This window comes from Orbicella franksi, chromosome 5 (genome assembly GCF_964199315.1).
Source record: "Orbicella franksi chromosome 5, jaOrbFran1.1, whole genome shotgun sequence".
Classification (NCBI taxonomy): domain Eukaryota; kingdom Metazoa; phylum Cnidaria; class Anthozoa; order Scleractinia; family Merulinidae; genus Orbicella; species Orbicella franksi.
In genome coordinates, this window is record NC_138149.1 from 6,447,401 (window position 1) to 6,468,323 (window position 20,923).

Genomic DNA, 20,923 nt, shown 5'->3' on the forward strand with positions numbered 1-20,923 from the left:
CCCCTGGGCAACCGGAAGCATTCCCTCACGTTGTCAGTCCCAGGGGTGGGGCATTCGCAATTTTATCGTGGCCCGGGGGCTGGGCATTTGCGTAACCCGGGGGTGACCCCCGGGCATTTGACACACGTGTTTTAGAAAGTGCCATGGATGAGTTCATCGGGAAAGACGAGGCGTTTGTCGAGCAATGGCTTGTCCGTCAGGGAGTAGAGAAACTTGTAGATGTTTTTAAAGGTATGTTTTCTCAATTTGAGATATTTCTTCGTTACTTGTAAGCATATAAACATAAGTTACAAGGTGAACTATATTTTAATTTGTTTATCACAAAATAATAACTCTCGTGAACACGACTATTTCGCATTTCGCATTCAAAACTAGCCTAGCATTTTTTAAATTCATGAAAGTGGAGTTAAAATACTTCAGGTTTGCAAATTCAAATGATGCGATCTTCAAGACAGATCTTGCGAGCTCAAATTGCAATGCATCATCATTTAATGATAATTGCTTTATTGTAAACATTGTTAGCGGGATTGTCGTTGCTCTAGTCGAAATATTCAAAACAAATGGTTTTCATACAACAAAACATTTAATATCACGCTATCCTCTGGCAAACTTTTAAAAACAAAATATAAAGAAATAAATATAATCAAAATCACCTAACATGTACTGTTGTCCTTGAAGTCTCACAGTTGCGTTAAAATACTGAACAGTTGAACATTTTATTCACTGATTAATAAAAAAAACTGCAGGGGTGTTGGAAGGTGACGATCCCGGGGGCGGGGCATTTGCCCTCTTTCATCGTCCCCACCCCGGGGCATTTAGACAGCTTATGTGTCTCCAAACCTGGGAATTTGCCCATTTTTTAAAAAAAATACGCTAGTGCCCGGGGGTTAGCCCGGGCGCGGGGGGGGGGGGGGGGCGGGGGAGGGATGGACACTGCTGGAATTGACTGACGCATTATATGCACCGGGAATGACCGGAAGGTTCAAAGCTTCTGTCACCAGAAACCTTCCATAGTAATGTAATACAAGTTATTTTTCAGTATCCTGCCCTAACATCATCAGTTTGATGAGGATGTATTATAAATACCGAATTATATAAAAAAAATAACCTCCATTTGGTGCTAAAATATGCTCGGATTATGCAGGAACATTACCTGTTGCGAAAAGTGAACAGTTTTCCGCGAGCGTCGAGGAAAGGATAACGTTTAAGGACAAATATCCGGGCGAAGTCAAATGGAGAACCGAGTATTGTGGTTATTATCCTTCAAATATTTTTCGCAACACGCGGGATCTTTTGCATGTAAAAACTGGGAAATATTTCTGGGATATTCTCCATTATAAAAACCGGATCATTGGATAATGCATTTGAAGAGATTTCATTGGCTTAGGAATCATGGTATCTGAGTTACCATAATTCATCAAATATATTTTCGCTCGCGCGCGATTGGTCTAAACACGTCACGTGACCGAATATTCCCCAGCTAAAACTGGGGGATATCCGAGAATATTCCCCAATTTTCCAAACTGCGCGTGTTGCGAAAAAGATTTGAAGGATAATAAACACGATAACCTCCATTTGGTGCGAAAATATATATATGTTGTTTGCCGGCTGGGAGGTCCGTATAGTGAAAAACTGTGACCAAGGTCATGAAAATACTGCCCGAGGCCGCAGGCAAATAACATTTCCTAGCCGCCAAATAACATATATATATATTCGCGCAAAATGGAGGCTATGGTTTATTTATACCATGCTCTTCAAATATGGCAAGTGTACGCGCCATTTTGGGGGGTGCTTTTTATTGTATCTTAATTCTCTATTATTTGGAGGCGTTTCTATCATTTCGAGTCTCGTTGCGTACAATTTGTGGACGATGCAATTGTTCGACTTGGTCTTGATCCTCTATCTGCTGAAATTATCAGCATGTGCTCCAACAGCTGGTTAATTTACAGAGAGAACATAAGAATAGTTACGGGACGGACTAGCCTGTATGCGAAAATCTTACAATCTAGGCTCGGCTGCACGGGAGGGGTAGCGGAAGTTAGCCTGAGTATACGCGGTTACTATATCAATATTCTAACATGGTTCCGAGAGTTTTAGGACAAACCTCTATATTTGGTGGTGTTTTCGTTTGGGAATCGAGGGACAAAACGTAAAAAAAACTTGCCACTTTGACCTGAAAACCTCGGAGCCATGTTAGAATATTGAAATATAGAACGTGGCCTATTAGAAAGCCAGTTTTGTCTCTTGTCTAACTCCTGACATTCCACGATGATGATCACGTGATGATGTCATCTACAAATTCTTTTGGCGTCTCTGGTTGGCTGATAACATGTGCGCACATTGACTGGGAGCAAGGGGTGGTTCAATTAGAAAGGAGGCTTTCGCATTTAATTATCTCGGTAGCCCTTAGCTACTACAAAGTGATGACAATAGAAATGTCAGCTTAATGCTTCTTAAATTCGCCAAGGTGATTAATTCTAGTTCAAGCTGAGTTCAACCTCCTTTGCCAGCCAACTTAGTAGCCTCCATGCGGAGACATTCTTTGTGCTCCTTCCAAGATTTCCCGACGAGCCAAAAGAGCGTCTCCGTAGGAGGCTACAGCCAACCTAGCACAACTGAACTTCTTACAAAAAACAAATCTTCTATTATAATTCAATTTGTGTCTTCCTTAAATCGACTTTTTTTTCTTTTTTTTTTTTTACTAAATACTACACTGGAAACTTCCATACAATATTCACAGGTTTTCTATCTTCTGTCTCTAAGGTCAGAAGCTCCTATAAGTTTAAAAGCTCTTGGTGAAAACAGTATGAAACTACTATTTCGTAAAGTGTATAGAAAAATAGGTAAGAAAATACCTTTCTACAGGGTCCAAATAAATTGCATTTCCTACAAAACCGAAACAAATTATACTTCCGACAATTAACAAAGCCTAAATAAATTGAATAGCTCCGTCTTCAAGCTTTTTATAAATTACAATTTTTACAAAGCCTAAATAACATGCACGTTGTACAAACGTTACGTAAACTGTATTTCCCAGAACTGATAATGCGTTTTCTGATATTATACATGTTCGAGCCGTGGACAAAATTTCATTCATTTGACTCAGATTCTGGATCTACTGCAATTAATCTGTCCTCTCTTGTACAAGACTAAAGTTCTACCAGTCCAAAAGGTTCCTTCCAGTTTTGCAGCGAATGGAACATCTACAAATGCTTTTGTCAGTCTAGTTGCACCTTGCTAATGCATTACACAAGACATTGGTACCAGAAGCCTGTCAGAATAAAGGCATTAGGAATCTTAATCAGTTACTAATGCGTCCTCCAGTCAACAGATTCGGCTGGATATTCCAACTGGTACTGTACACTCTTCACTCTTTGGGTTCGATACTGTTGTAAAAAAGACAAAACAAAACAAAAACAAAACAAAATCGACGTGTGAAATCACATAAAACACATGATGTACAATAACATGTCTGACCTAATCAAACACACTTATCATTGTCATCGTATCTATGGCAAAATTCTCGATCGTGATTGGTCCTCCGTGCGCCTATTTTTCACGTGATCGGCGCGCGATCACGTGGGTGTCCAATTACAGGTATCCAGGTTGAACTTTTCGTAATTGGACACCCACGTGATTCGCACGTCAATTAGGGTGCGCTTCAATGGCCTCCTTCGCACTGTTTCCCACAGTTTTCAAAACTTATGAAAAGCGTTACAGACGTTTTCGCTCAAAAGAAGCTCACAAAAAACATATATTATTCTGAAATTTGTTACAGGCGTCGGAATCTTTGCCGACGCCATTGTTTACATTTTTCCTCATTAACATACGACTTTGCGCATAGAAGGCATCATGCTAGACACGATTTTACTAGAAAAATTTAAAGAGCTTGTGAAACTTTGTAAGTGGAGAAATTTCTGTGTGGCAAAAGCGCTAAGGAGCTCATACATTCTTTGTAAAATTTTGAGCTTTTAAACCCTCGTCGCAGAAAACGTATTTAATACATCGCGCTCAAAATTCCTTGGGACAGTCAATCGTGCTGTGCCCTTTCAATATTCAGTATTAATCTCTTTGTAGTTCCATCAGAAACTGTATCGCTTATGGTAATGAGGCAAATATTGTAAACAAAGATTCTCCTATAGATACGATTAACTAGTAATTGGACCGAGTGGGGTACAAGTCAGGGAGTAGTCGTGCTCGTATTTTCAAATCGGCTTCACGCTTCGCGCTCGTCCGATTTTAAAATTACTCGCGCGATTACTCCCTGAATTGTACTCCACTCGGTCCAATTACTATTACTAATAGTGTAGGAAGACCACAAATGCATGTTATTTACCAGTGAAATATGTAACTGAATCAAGAGGAAATATTTTCATTCATTTATGTCAGTCATATAGGCCTGGGATGGGGGAGGAGGAGTTACAGGACAAAAGAATCACCAAACTGAACACCGAGAGGAAATTGATGAAAACTAGAGACAAGCTATAATGAAAAGTCTTATTGGGAAAAATTCCGAGTCCCCGATAGGATTCGAACCTTTGACTTTCCGCTACCAGTTGGACCCTCTAACCACTGAGCTACACACAACTCCTGGTGAGTTAGGTCATGTTTCTTGGTACTAGAGTGACATGCGCCCTGCCTATACTGCAAGAATCATGTTCTCGGGGAATATATTAAAATGACCGAACTCGCCAGGGGTTATCAGAAGCTCAGTGGTTAGAGCACTCAACTGTTATACGGCAGTTCGTAGGTTCAAATTCTGCGGGGACCTTAGATTTTTTTCCCCATTGTTCCGTGCTCGGGACAAACTGGTCGAAGTTGTATTTTTGTTCACCGAGTTTCACGTTTATCATAATTTCATTTCTAATGCAAGTTTTATGTTAATATCCGGGGTTACCTCACTGATATTAGTATTGATGAATGTTTTAAACAATTTTAACTCTCTGTGTTGCTTTTACAGTGTAGTAACTTCAAGTGGGTTCCCAAAGAGTTTTCAGCCAATCACAGTACGAGTTTGAGCCATACGTAGCTGAGTTTGTTCGTGGTTGGAGCAGCGTCAATGTTCCCTGTTGTCGTTGATTTGAACAGCTTGACAAATGAGCGACAAAAACAATCTGAACCAAGCACGTACACTCCGGATGGTCGCTTGTCATGCACTCAATTATTTTTGTTGCCAGACTCAGGGTATTAGCTATCTTGTGTTGGATTGAAAATTGTTTTCGTTAAAGAACAGGATTTTCCAGTCGAGTTGAAAATTAGTTCTTCAGATTATCATTTTTGTCCCTGGACCGCGACGCATTGTTTTCTACGCGCTAGGTTCAACTGAAATTATTTTTATCGCTCGCTTGTGGTGCTGTTCAAGTCAAGAAATTTGAATCCAATTACCAGCCAATCAAAATCGTCCCCTCCAAAACCTAAGAATTGAACATGATTCGTGAGATCAACTTAGATTCTTCTGTTGGAAAATCGTACTGTGATTGGTTAAAATCTTTCAGGTGGTTCGGTTGAAGTCAATGTATTGTACCTTCGTTCCTTATTAATAAAACCTGACCTTTTGTTCTTCCTGCTGTGTTTATCTCCCGGCAACTTCACCTGAAGAACTTTGAAATTCACATTGGAATCTTCAAAGCCAATGGCGATAAGACGCTTATGAGGACAAGCTGCTAAACTGTACACACAGCTTTCCAGAGCAATTTCACTCAGCAGGTCACCTGACTTGACATTAAACAGCTGAAGAAAATGATCACCTTCTAGTCTATCAGTGAAGGAGACAACGCACTCGTCACTAACAAACTTGCAATGAACGTTTGCAAGTTCCACTGGCTGATGAGTACATAGTTGTATTGTTCGGAGTAATTTTCCTAAAACTACATCGAGGACGTGAAGGGTCGGGCCAAAGACTTCAGCAAGTACGCAATATTGTTCAGTAGGAGAAAATGTCGTCAATTGAAGAAGCAAACTGGCTGCAAAAGGACGGGATATCTTCCAGAAAACAACATCACCACATTGCATCTGCAATTCCTTCACATCAGCGGTTATCACGTGGCATTTACTGTTACATGCAAGAAAACACCCACGAATAGGAATTATTGACAGAATGCCTTCCCTAGTTGTATCCACAATGATGACTTCTCTCAATCTTCCACAGGCCACTCGTTCTTCTGATATGGGGATTAGTTTCTCGAGGTACACTAAGTCAGTCCAACTTCGGATGCACTCAGACAACTCAAAATTCCATAGCTCAAGGGTGCCGAGACCGGTTTCCAACAGAACACCTTCTCTTACAGCTACAAGATTATGTTCATGAAACCCACGAAAGTCTTCAAAAACTCTTTTCCCAGGTGTGAACATACCACTTGAAATGTCCCAAGCCATAAGTGTTGCTAGACTGCCATCTGTTGTAGTGATAACAAATAGCGTGTCACCATTCAATGATAATACAACTTTCCTCACAGCAGTCGTTGAAACTCTGGCACTATCTTTCGTCAGTACATCAAGCTGCAACATCTCTATGACACTACTGCCTAAAGAAACTCCCAATACAGATTGTTCATTCAGCACAAAAGCAAGCCCAGTACTCAGTGGGATTGTGGTATCTCTTTCAAATGGCAAGAAAAAAGGATCTCCCAATAAAAATCCGGTCTCATTATACGATTTAAATTTCAGGGGGTCATAAGACACTTTGTCAGGTAAAATAGCCAAGGAAAAGGTTCCATCATTTTCCATGTTGACGCCAAAACGAAAGAGCACACAACAATCAATGTTGACGCAATAAAGACATCGACAGTCTGGGGAGAACTTTATAATTCCACATCCTACTGAAATAGTTGTCCTTGCTAGAGTTCTGTAACCATCCATTAGGTCAAGCAAACCAATCGAACCAGAAACGTCAGAAATTCCTAGCAGTCTTCCATCGCGAGACCAAGCAAAGGACGCAATATCGTCACTCCATGTAAAACGATTCATCTCTGAGCCATCTGTCAGACTCCACATGATAACTGATTTAGCATCTTTGGGGCAATCAGTTAGCATCATGATCTTTTCTGCAGAAATTGAACAAAGCTGGAAATCGCACTTGCTCGAAGGAAAAAGTGGTTTCCGGTCTCCGTCAAACGTATAGGCATGACTGAGGATTCCTGGTAAGACAAGGTCCTCTGTAGGATGAAACACTACTGAGCGATAACATGGCTCGTAAGGAAATAACAAGACTGATCTATATAGATCATGGTAACGATCAGCATCATACTGGGTTCTGACATCTCGTTTCCATAGCTGCTTGCTAGTATGGAGCGACCATAGTTGTATCGTGTAATCAACACATTTGCATACCATGTAGTCTAACTGCGGTGAAACATCAAACCAAGCTACGACATCTGAACATTCAAATCTGGCCTGAACACGCCCTTGCAGGTCCTTCTTGTGCAAGTATTCCATATACGCCATTTCAGAATATTTCGTCTCTAAAAGGTTTAAAGCTTGAGATGACAGTTCAGGTCCGCCCTCGTTCAACAAGGTTTGAAAGATGGTGTGAGGAAGTATTTCTAATGTGGCAATATGCTTTCGTAACAAGACCAACAAAGTGTTAAGGGCCCCATGACATTTTTCGATGCCCATTTGCTTCTGTACACAAACCACGTCTTCAAACGCCAGTGTAGCATTTAAACACAACTTTGCGTACACAAGCTCTACGTCCAAAACAAATTTCGTAACAACGTCCTCAAGGCTGCATACTCTCGCATTCTCTAGTTGTAGCATGTGTTGAACTCCATGTCGCAGAGCGTATTTTGCAGTGTCAGGGAACTCTGCGCCGTCAACGCCTTTTCGTTTCACCTCATCAAGCTCATCAATGCAGAGCTTGGAAAGGACTTCATGGCCTTCTTTTTCGTCCACACTGAAGTCATGATGTCCGTAGTTCGCCTTTTCAATCAACCAGTCTTTAACTGACTTGTGAAAGAAGTGAACGCACTCGTCTTGAACGGGTAGAAGTGCCGAGACACAAGCAATTGCCGCTTTTACTTTTCTTTGAAACACCGATGTTGATTTACCAGAAAGCAACAATTTAGACACGAAACCAAGAGGCAATGGCTCTCTTGCAGCTGTGACGCCACACAGGAAATTCCAAAAGTGGTCCTCCGTGACGTTAAGTTCCTTACAAAGTTCAGTCTCCAGACGCTTGAAATACGACTGGTATACAGACGAAATACCTGATGGTAAGATGCTGTCCAGCAGTTCAGGGGTTAAAACTGGCACTTCCTTCAGTATGAAATCTACCAGGTAATGAGCATATAGCATGACTCCTTCTGACTTTTGAACCAGTGCTTGCAAGATCTTTTCTCGATGCTCAGATTGCAATAAATGGCTGACTTGCTTTTCAAAGCAAAGGTAAATATCCTTCACGTTCTCTTCAACGTTTGGATCCAGCTGCAGGGGGCGCAAATTCTTTAGAGTTTCTGCTATGTTTCTTTCCGGTCGCGTTGTCACCAGAAATCGAATCCACCGTGGAAGACTTTGGAAGTAATTGGCGATTACATCTAGTAGCTCATTTCTTCCTTGGAATTCGCTTTCGTCCAATCCATCTATTACCATCAGATAGGTTAAACCAGGGTCGTTCAAGCTGGCTACAGGTTCCTCAAACAGCACTTCAAACAGATCCTTCACCTCCATGTTGTTTATCTCCACACCCAGATTTCTTGACAGCTTTTCCACGAGCGCTTTCTTGTAGTCTGGCAGAGAATCACACAACTGACTGGCTAAAGACTGTAGCATCACCTTGGGATTCCTGTGGCGCGCCCTGTCATGCTGGCAGAAGTGGCTTCCAGCTAGCTGTCCAGCATCTTGCATCTTTTCACACACGACAGCTGAGATTACAGACTTCCCCATCCCAGCATTTCCACTGATCACCATCACACGATTTGGGGAACTTCTGTCATTTAACCAACTCTCGACTTTGGAAAAGATTGACAAACGGGTTTCCTTTACGTATCTGTCTGCGTGAAATCTTACGTTATTCAGGGTCTCAATCTTAGCGAGTTTCTTGAGGATTTCGTTTTCTCTCTGCTTCTCTCTTTGTCCTTCCAAGTTCTCAGTTGTTTGCTGCAAATCTAGGCGCAAACAGTCAAATCGTTCGTCTTGGGCTCCTAATAACTTCTCGTGAGTCTGCTGTATTTCTTCTACTCTAAACTTCGTCTCCTGCAGTGTCTTATGGAATTCGTGCTGGCTATGACGAATTTCTTGAATTGCTTTGCTGTCATCAATTTGAGTTTCACGAACATTTGTAACAACTTGATGTGTTTTTGTGTCGATCTGAAATACCTCTTGCAGCTTCATGTGGCTATCTTGAATTCTCCCACGATCTTCTAGTTGGTTCTGACGTACTTCATCAACAGTTTGCTGTGTTTCGGTCTGGGACTGACGTACTTCATCAACAGTTTGTTGTATTTTGGTCTGGGACTGGCGTACGTCATCAACAGTTTGCTGTATTTTGGTCTGGGACTGACGTACTTCATCAACAGTTTGCTGTGTTTTGGTCTGGGACTGACGTACTTCATCAACAGTTTGCTGTGTTTTGGTCTGGGACTGACGTACTTCATCAACAGTTTGCTGTGTTTTGGTCTGGGACTGACGTACTTCATCAACAGTTTGCTGTGTTTTGGTCTGGGACTGACGTACTTCATTAACAGTTTGCTGTGTTTTAGTCTGGGACTGACGTACTTCATCAACAGTTTGCTGTGTTTTAGTCTGGGACTGACGTACTTCATCAACAGTTTGCTGTGTTTTGGTCTGGGACTGACGTACTTCATCAACAGTTTGCTGTGTTTTGGTCTGGGACTGACGTACTTCATTAACAGTTTGCTGTGTTTTAGTCTGGGACTGACGTACTTCATCAACAGTTTGCTGTGTTTTGGTCTGGGACTGACGTACTTCATCAACAGTTTGCTGTGTTTTGGTCTGGGACTGACGTACTTCATCAACAGTTTGCTGTATTTTGGTCTGGGACTGACGTACGTCATCAACAGTTTTCTGTGTTTTGGCGTGCGACTGATGCACTTCATCGACAGTTTGCTGTGTTTTGGTCTGTACCTGATGTACTTCTTCCAACTTACTCTTGCTACCCAGAAGTATTTTACGATTTTCTAGCTGAGTCAGATGCACTTCATCGACAGCTTGATGTACTTTGCTCTGATATTGACGTATGTCCTTCAGCTGTGACTTGATGTCTTCTTCACTGTCAGCCCACTCAAACAACACGTCAATAAAGTCTTCCTCTCCACAATGCTCAGCCTTCAATCTATCAATTTCCGCCTGAGGCAAGCCAAGAGTAACAAGAACAGCACTAATTTCCAGCCACAGAGCAGAGAAAGTAGGTGTATCAATACCAGTAGTAGTAACATGACCGTACAACGTATTGCGGAAAAACTTGATGCGAGCAAGGTTTGCCTCAACAGAGGTGTCACTAAGGGGTGGCTTAGTGTGCCAACCCGAGGGGGGAGGGAAGAGTCCACAAATGTTGGTTAAAAGGAGGAATAACAAAGTGATGTCAAATTTGTTGGAGTCTGGTGTGGCTCCACCAGGTGGGAACAGTAGGTCCCACTGAGGTTTATGTAAAACCCTCCTCCTTAAGAGATTGTTCAGAGTGTGATAGTTTGCATTAAGATCAGCCTGCAGATTTACTGGGGGATGATATGTATCGAAAAGTTTCCTAAGAACCGTTGATCCACCATCAATGAGGAGTCTGCTGAGCTTGGCTTCATTTGTCTTCTCCACAGAGCTTGCCAAGGGTGAAGGGGCAGGAGCTGCCATCTTAATCCAACAGGCAAAGGGTTAGGCCTCCACTTATACCTGCACCAAGCAAAGAAAGCATTTTTTAGTTAGTGAATCCACAAGTTTAATTATAATACAGCTGGTTTATAGTTTTCATATCAAATACAGATCATTTTTAATTTGTGCATTCACTCACGATGTTGCTTGCTGGGAGTTTGACTGTCACTGGAAAGACAGATTTTCCTTTTAGGATTACCTACATGTACTATAATAACGACTATAGAATGGTTATGAATGCAGAAGCTGTAACAGTTGCTTTAGCTGTAGTCCTTTGCACGCATTGCGGTCCTGTTAGGCTTGAGAGATTTTCTAACATTTATTGCTGCCAAAGACGAGGGAGCATCGGGCGACCAAGCTAAGGCAGCATTTCTAAATACTGAAGGAAAGGGATGCTGGGGCAACTGACCCAAGATAGCAGTTTTAATTTGTGTGGGATCAAAATTTTGCTTCTTTTCTTACAACAATGTAAGACGATGGCAATATTAATAGCTATGTAATAATAATTATTATATGTAGAGTTATTCTTGATTCAGTGTTTTATGTTTTAGTGGAATGATTTATGACGTCATCACTTTCCTACTTTGCTTAACACAGAAATGTACATACTTAATGTCTCTAAAATGAAAGCAGACAATCCAAAAAGGAAAATGTCAAATGAATCTTCTATATCTTGAAAAGCCTTTCAAATAAGCAGCAATCAATATTTTTCTACTTCATAGGCACTATTAATTACAGAATTGACTGATGACATCTGTTTGGCTGTACACATGTGAGAGGTTAGCCCTAGTCAATGAGATCTTTCCAAGTAATATTCCATGGATATGCCATTTTGAAATATAACAAAAATAAGATCTGATGAAAAAAAATTCTACTTCCAAGCCCCAAAAAACAAATCTTCAACAAGGCTCAAATCACTCTCTGATAAAACCAAAACATCAGGGCTGCCAATGGTTGCATTACAAAGTAAAAATAGCTACCCTTACATTTGATTTTCTTCACAATGTTTTTTTACCTCACTTACATTTAAAATCAAATCCCTTTGTAATGTATTAATACAAATTTTTTCACGATCTATTTCCTTGTGGACAAAAAATAGTCCTTCCCACTCATTACAAATGACGTCTGATCCCCTGTTTCAAAGATACTATTGCAACATGGTAGCAGTGTCATAAGAAAAAAAGACACATTCACTTTTGCCACAAAATTGAAAGGCAGCATTCTTGACCTGTTAGGGCTAGAGCTGTTTTCAATTGAGTATCGCAAAACCAAAACCAAAACAATTACTTACCAATTACACTACTCAGCCAATCTTAAACTGCAATAAAACCAAAACGAAAGTAATTATCTGATTACTTTCGTCACTCAATTGAAAACAGCTTTATGCAAGTAGATGTGTAATGATCACAGAGAGATTTGTTAAGCAGCAGGGAATCACTCGGCTTGGCTAGTTATCACAATTTACATGTACAAGTTTTCTCCCGTCTTTTGACCAGTCTTGCCAATTTATTTTTACATCACATTTCTTTATGACATGTCATATCTTAGATTCTGTGTAACTGAGTAATCCTGAGTAAAATTCACCATGTGCATAAAAATAATTCTACATAATTTATATTTTAAGTAAAGTAATACTAAGCTCTCGTAAACAATCATATCACTGACCAGTGTTCCTCCAGTTAGTCAATTCTCTCACATGCACAGTCCTTGAAGTTTCATCTCCATTTTCACTGCAGTCAAGATTAAGATTATTTAATAAGTTACATAGTTATAACAAGAAGCACTAAAAGAAGCTAAAACCAGGGTGGTTAAAGATTCTAAAACAAAATAAACTTTAACTGCTTATTCCTTCACAAAAAGGAGATTGTGTGCTTTAACAGTGTGTTACATTTCATGCATAACTTGAGAAACATTTTAAACTCAAAAGTGTTGGTTTGAATAGAACAATAAATTACCTCCTTGCAAAAATAAAGCATCTTTCTATTCAACTGTTCTTAAAAACAAGGGGAAATATTCAAGTATAGTTTTCTCTTCCATTTATATTTTGTAGCTCTTTCTCGCAGGTATATATTTATAATTATAATCTTGTAAATTCTTTTAGTTGTTTACAGTAGTAGAAATAAATTGTTGTTGTTGTTGTTGTTGTTGTTGTTGTTGTTGGTACATTTCATTTAATTTGTAACTATGATCCAGAAGGTAACATGGAAATTTCCAAGCTTTATACCCTCCCTTCTCTTATTAGCCTTTCACCTTTAATAATGACCCCTCAGGCCTCTCCTCTTAAATTATACCTTCAGCCTCCTCCCTGTCTAATCTGACTTTCCTGGGTAAGACAGTTGACCACTAATGATGGTGGATTAATACCAGCTTCCCCCAAAATAGCATTCCTCAAGAGAACTAAATGCCAGCCCAGCCCCATGAGGCCACCTAGTCAACTAATAATAACTACTAGCAGTAATCAAAGATTAAGAACAGTGTGTTCACATGCGTACTTTGCATGTTTGATCTACTTTGGTGGCATTGGAACTAAGTTTGATCAATTGTCAGATAATGATCTGCATGTGAAGTTGAACTGGCGATGAATAGATAATAACAGCCTGCAGTAAATTAACTTGTACTGGACGAAATATTTTCCAGGAAAGGCATTTGAATTGTTGGCGACACTTAGAACTCAATTTCAGATCGCCAGCACTTGTAACAAATATTTCCCGAGACAATATTATATTAAAGTTTTGACCAGTGACCCTGCAAGAGAGTGCATCACCAAAATTAATGTTTTTAAATGTTGCATTGGTATTTGTGTACATTGCTCATATTTACATCTTATTCAGTTTAACAAATAAAAAAGGGAAAATAGACCATTTTAAGTCATATATGGACCATAGATGTCCTAACTCAGTGTTCCTAGACGCAATTCTAGAAAATGAGGTATTAAATGAAATCAAACTATTAAATGCAAGTACAGCTAGTGGCTTAGATGATGTTCCTCCAAAAGTAGTTAAGGCGATTGCAAATTACATTGTGAAACCTCTTATGTATATTTTTAATTTGTCTTTTCTTACTGGAATTATACCTAACGCACTTAAAATTGCTCGTGTAACATCAGTGTATAAGGCTAACAGCAAAGAGAAATTTTCCAACTACAGACCAATCTCAGTTCTGCGATGTTTCTCCAAAGTTCTTGAAAAGCTAATGTATAAAAGAGCAATTACATTTCTCAACAAAAATAATATTTTATCTAACAATCAGTATGGATTCAGAGCTGGGCACTCAACCCAGCAAGTAGTCATAGAGCTTGTTGATAAGATATCACAGGCAATTGAGAGAAATGAATACACAGTTGGATTATTCTACGACCTCTCTAAAGCATTTGATACAGTAAATCACCATATACTATTAGGAAAACTTGAGCATTATGGCTTTAGGGGGGGTTACATTAGAATGGTTTAAAAATTATCTCACAGATAGGAAACAAATTGTTAACTATAAGTCAGTAAACTCAGATACATTAGTTGTAAGTTGCGGGGTCCCACATGGATCAGCTCTAGGTCCTTTGTTATTTTTAATATATGTAAATGACATTTCACAAAGCTCAAGTCTTCTCACATTTTTGTTGTTTGCGGATGATACTAATTTATTCTTTAGCCACAAAGATATAAAGATTTTAGGTGAATCAGTAAACCAGGAACTCTGCAAAGTTGCAAATTGGCTTGCTTACAATAAGTTATCTTTAAATGTGAAGAAAACACATTTTATGATTTTCAAAGCAAAGAACAAAAAGATGAACCATAATATAGATATTAAAATTGGTAATGAAATTATCGAACGTGTTAATAATACTAATTTCTTAGGGTTGATTATTGATGATGATCTGTCTTGGAAGCATCATATTATTAAAGTAACTTCTAAGATATCAAATTAAAGCTATATGGATTATGGTTAGAGCAAGACATTATTTACTTATAAGAACATTACGAACTGTATATAATGCTATGGTTTACCCATACTTGAGTTATTGTAATGTGGTATGGGCAAGTATTTATCCTTCTAGATTAGATGCTCTATACAAAGTACAAAAGAAAATTATTAGAATTATAACTTTTTCTAAGTACCAGCAAGAAAGTAGACAATTATTCATATCGCTCCAATTGTTAAACATATATGAGTTAAACTCTTACCAAATAGGCTTATTCATGTATTCATACACCAAGGGAAGCTTGCCTAGTGCTTTCTCAAACTATTTCTCACTGAATAATACTATTCATCAACATTATACCAGGTCTTCTGGAAAATTTCATATGAAATTCAAAAGAACAAATTATGGAAGATTCTCTATAAAATATAAAGGTCCTAGGATCTGGAATACCTTGCCAGATGTTTTAAAGAATATAAGGTCTTTGCAGGTGTTTAGAAAGAAATTGAAAACTTTTGTGCTTAATCAAAATATTGATTATTAGATAAATTTAAACTCATTATCTTTATTATTGCTGTTTTGTGGACACAGATTTATATGGCCACCATATATTATGAAATGTTATTGTTGAGTTATGTTATATAATAGGGGGATCTCTTTAGAAAAGCTTGTATGAGCTTGCTGGGATCTCCTGCTATTCTAAAATGTTATTTATTATACATCACACTGTTGTAATACATGAGTGGCAAATAAATCTTCACTTCACTTCACTTCACTTTTACAGTTGTCTTCTCTGTAACCTGGCCTTTAAATGGCAGAGAGGCTGGTGGTGACCTTGTTAACCGTGCAGCCATGCGCCGAGCGTGGTTCATGTTCTACCCAGGATTTATTATCATTAACTGCGCGGCCATGGGCCAAGTGCGGTTCATGTTCTACCCAGAGTTAATTATTATTTTTTTTTAGTTTTGTCGGTGACCAGACCCAAACTTCCGCTTGGCCACATTTTGAATCATGCAACCTGTGATGTTTATCCACCAAAAGCCGTTGAAACATTAATACACGCACAATGTTACGGATTTTGTTTTCTTTATTGTGTGTAAAATATATTTCCTTTTGGTTTGATCAAAGCATTGGATTCGAAGGGAATAATAAATATGCTAAAAAAAGGTATTACATCAGCCATGGAATGCACTGACGTTGCATCTTTCACTTTCGCTACATGACAAATAAGATCTTGTTTACTTTGCAAGTTTATTTCGCCAGGAGTGAGTCTTTAGTTTTCTGAGTATTTTTCGTATTTTTAGACAAGAGAAGTGAATTGTTGAGTTCTTTCATTGAAGCTAGTTCAGAGATTAGAAGGAAAATTAAATATTTGCAAGCCAAGCAAAGAACGTGTCAGAATGTGTAACGATTACGTCATTGGTAGGGAAATAACCACCGTACTAAAGATAGCCGTGGATAACGTAATTCTTGAATTATGTGACCAGGGGTTTTATTAGAAGCCAGGACCTGGGCACCGACACCCATCTACTCTGAGTACAGTACCCGCCTTCGCTCAAATGAGATCTCAAGTAGACTGAGACTAGGTTTACACTAAAGGAAATTGTTCTGGATTTGTGATGAATCCGAAACATTTTAGTAGTGGATCGATTTTGCCGTTTACACAAAAGTGGATGAATCCGAAATAAAAACTCCCTGGTTTAGTCATGTCTCTGGAGATTTTGAATCCAGAATCTAAAATATGGCTGCCATTGTGCTTACATCTATAAAAATTCTGACATATGAAAATCCTGACAATGGCACTTAAAAAGCAACTACAGAATGTGGTGTTTCTTTTAAACAAGTATTACCTAAAATCATTTTATTGTGCAACCTTTTAGACTAGTTTTAGATTGCTATAGGTCTGTGGAGCCGATTTAATTTACAAGAAAGTAAATTTTTAGACTATGCAGCAAGAAACTAAAACAAGTTAAGACATATAAAAATTAAATAAGTAACAGAAAGAGAGATTCTAAAGCCTACCAAAGCTTTGCCAGTGAGAGCTTCTATATTGGTTTTTGGTTTTAGATGAAATTTATTGCGGTTTTGGACCATTTTTTGTGCAATTTTTGGTTTTTAATAGGCCCCTATGCCCCCTCCTATGCATGACAGATCTTTCACAAGCTCATTAATGATTCATCAATTTAGAACAAAGAAAATCACAACTGTGAAGGAGGTTTGCATACCCAGTCTTAATTAGCATAGATTTTGACGATTTTACTTCTCCGTCTACTCCTTAGTTTTTGTTTTGATTGAGAAGATATATCACACAAAAGAGACAGTGTTTCATCGGCTATCCAAATACCTCGAATTTCGTCAAAAATACATGTACTCCGCTGCATGTCGTATTTTCAACTCTCTTCTCGGTGTTTGGATATCCCAATGAAACATTGTATCTTGTATTTGATATTACATCTACAATCCCAAATTTCGTGCATTTGTTCAATGAAATGTGCAATAATTTTTTTGCCACAGTTCAGACTATAACTGTAGTCACTAAATGCATGTGTATTAAAATTTGAGACTCCATTGATGAGTCTTCTGCATTAAGCCCAATTTAAATTAATTACGTCTGCTGGGCACATGCCTGGACTGCCAGGAGTAATGGAAATGTAAACAAAATGGTAAATACATACCTGCCAACCCCCAGAGTACAAAAAGCTGAAGACGGCTAGAAATCTTTGCATTGTAAGAATAAATTTCCGACAATGTCTGAATACTCTCCGAAAATCACCCGAAGGCCTTCCGAACATTCCTGATGTCTCAAAAATAATGAAATAAATGATGAAAAAATTTTAAAAGAGCCACAGTAGGTAGCTCCCAGGAGATTTGGTGCTCTAAGCGGGAGACCGGGAGATTTGATGTCAAACTTGGAGACTCCCGGGAAAACCGGGAGAGTTGGCAGGTCTGTAAATATTAAAGGTCAAATAATTTGTGCCATGAGGACAAATGAATTTCTGGTTTTGCATGATATATAACTGAAAGTAACATTCCTGAACAACTAAAAGACAAATTAAAAATTAAAATGAGATGACAAATTAGTTGGGTGTTTCAAAATACAAATTGACCCTAAGGTACTGAGCTGTTGAAAATAAAATGCTGATCAAATGACTTGATTCATATAAAGGTTGGAAACCAGTCATTACTAATCTGTTGGGGTCATAATTAAGGGAGTCTAAACCCTAATCTGTTATACTTCAAGAATAAAGGAAGTTTCGACTTGACAGCCAAACAGGAGAGTATTATACAACCAATCAGCTGTGTAATGATGTAAATATTGTAAATATAAATCAGGTTCTTGTAAAGGTTAGTAGTTTTAAAATTTTTACTTATTATCACATTGTTATTAGGTCTTTCTTTTATTTTATACACGACCCCACAAGCTTTTAGCTTTAAAACTCATCGTGTTGAAATAAAGGCTTCCGATCCTATCCTATCCTATCAGCCAACAAGAAACCCGCTATGAGAGAGTTTACGGTGTACAGAATGTTCCTTTCGATCTTCATTTTCATCCATCAAAGCAACCTACAGTCGATATTAATGACTGCATGACCCCAGGAGCCCAAAGGAACCAAACATAAAGGTTTTGATTTTTGGAATTATTACAGCATGCCAGAGTGGATCATTTTTCAGCTGTCAAAGCTGCAAAAACCCAAGCTGGTTGTTACTCACAGTTTACTAAAATTCTTACCTCAGTGCCGTCAATCACATTTTCGCTTCCAGTTCCTCAGAACAAGATCTGCAATAGATGACAATAATTCACGGAAGACGAAGAAAGCTTGGCACAAATTACTGAACATCGATTGAAGAAATCGAAAGCGGAAGTAAATCCTTCGATCACAGAAATTTATGTTCAAACAAGAAAATGGAAAAGCTGTGTTGCTGTTAATAGGCCACAGAAAGGAATATCATTCAACACTAACCTTGCTGTCGATAATGGATCCGTAGTTCCCCAAAGATAGATAATTTCAAATCTTAGCAAGACAGCAAAACAACACCCTTCATTGGCAGGAATGCAAACCAAATTGCCAGGATTGTCAATTGCCAGTAATACCCGCACGGAGATATGGGACAGACCCAGAAGCCCATACAGCCCAACGTAACCTCGTCGCCAGGATGTTCTCCACTTTTCAAAATGGCGGGTCTGGGGATGAGGCTGCTCTCAGCGCACAACGTCAGGAATGGCGCTGAAATTTCAACTTATGAACTGTGGAATACTGCCATGAGAGAGTATGGAACAGAAGACAGCTGAACTTCAGGCTACATGAGATGATGTTTCCTCATTTGTATTTACTATTCAATTTAATTTCATACCCAAGGACTGAAGGTTAAATAGCCCATAGTTTCCGATCCCATACCAACGGTATTTTGTGTACTGTCTTCTCTCTTCGTATGCACTGGGAATGGCCGGACTGTACAAATAAAGCTTCTGTCACCAAAGTTACCCATATTAGTGTAATGCAAGTTATATTTCAGTATATATCATACTGTACCATCATCAGTTTGATGAGAGGGTAATACCGAAATTTATACCAGGAAATACAGCCAATCAGAATACAGGAAAGCCGTTGTATATTCGACGGTATTATATCCAACCATCCCATCATGTCTGTCGCATTGATTGTGTTGGCCACTGTATTTTCTATGGCATGCTATAAAATAGTTATACAACGATCTCTCGTAGTATATCATGGAATATCTCACTTGTCATTTGTATTTTCTTGACTTTCTTGATCTACGCACCGCCTGAAAGCTCGTGTATACCAAGAAAATGACTCGTGGGGTATTAGGCTCAGTAAGAATAGTTAATGTCCAAGGACAAATATCCGTACAAAGTCAAATGGAGGCTATTGTGTTCATTTTCCTTCTAATATTTTTCGCAACATGCGGAATGTTTAAAAAATTGGTTATTCCCCAGTTTTAGCTGGGGTATATTCAACACGTGACGCGCGTTTAGACCAATCGCGTGCGAGCGAAAAATATTTAATTGATTATAAAACTTGATAACTTGTATACTAGCTTATACTTGTGTCCCTCTGCGTAGAATTTGCGGACAAGGTAATTGATGGACTTGATCTTTTTCCTTATTAATTCTGCTGAAATTATCAGCATGTACTCCTGTGTGAACATAAGAAGAGTTACGGGACGAACTAGCTTGCATGCGGAAATCTCCTAGTAAGCTGTAGACTGAGTATTCGCGCTGTGGTCATTACTGTGTGCATTTAGTAGACAATTGGCCTTCGTGCTCGTTGCCTTATTTTTTGCTGCTACACCGTGCTGACGAGACCCAACCAGGTCGAAACAGCTGTCCACGGTGTCAATTCTTGTCTTTCAGTTTGGACTCTGTAATGTCGTTGTCGCGTTAAGTTTTCCACGTAGTAATCAGCCTTTCTTCATTGTTATTCTGTTTTTAATCTATTCTCAAGCATCAAGCACTTGAAAAGAGACCCCTGAAACAAATTCAGAATCTAACAGGATTATCTTCGAACAAATACCTCAAGGTTTTAATAAATGCTACATCGGACTGTTCTGCTATCAAATTCACGAATAAGCAAGTGCTATATTTCATTTTTTTTGCAAACCGGTAACCAGTCTTATTGAAGCATTTGCGATTTTTTTTTTCTTAAAAGTCATGTGGCTGGTCTGAACAAAGGGTGACCTGGTAGGTGTGTCCTTGGTTTTACTAAGGGAAAAAATGTGGAGCATATGCCAACTGATTAACATATCCGCAAATCGTTTTCCTCACCGAACAAAGCATTAGTAAAACATCCCCAGACCTGTCTGTGACTTCAGCAGCTTCGCATCAGGCGCCCTTCCATCTAAGCTCGATTTCCAGCCGTTTTATGAGCCCGCGTTCCTTGTCTCAACAGCCGGACTCCCAAAACGACTGGAAATCGAGCCTACCTTCCATGCGATTTCAAAATATATAAACTTATTAAAATTAATAGTGTTGAAAATACTGTTCTTATTGAGGACGTTTTTAAATAACTGAAGAAAGACTCCGTAATAGTTGGGTCAGTGGCGGGGTTCCACTGTAATGGTAAATATTTCATTGAAAAATTTAATTTTTCTTTTTTTCACAGAATGTTATACAATATTACACAATATAGAATTACAGCTCATGAAGTTATTACATTCCAAACCCTTCACATC

The 20,923-nt window shown here is 38.8% G+C and overlaps 1 protein-coding gene across 6 annotated transcripts in view; it reads right to left on the bottom strand.

Moving 5' to 3' along the window:
• Positions 1-20,923, bottom strand: part of LOC145486501 (uncharacterized) — a 77,051-nt gene that overhangs the window by 32,582 nt on the left and 23,546 nt on the right. The window contains exons 1-5 of one of the 6 annotated variants that reach the window (XM_081465180.1): positions 18,694-18,801; positions 18,462-18,509; positions 12,484-12,548; positions 5,552-10,839; positions 1,578-3,386 (exon numbers count right to left, since the gene is read on the bottom strand). In XM_081465180.1, coding sequence (XP_081321306.1) covers positions 3,368-3,386; positions 5,552-10,800 — 5,268 coding nt within the window. In that variant the 5' untranslated portion in view covers positions 10,801-10,839; positions 12,484-12,548; positions 18,462-18,509; positions 18,694-18,801 and the 3' untranslated portion in view covers positions 1,578-3,367. The other 5 variants (XM_081465177.1, XR_014049294.1, XM_081465179.1 and 2 more) reach the window with 5 other exon arrangements.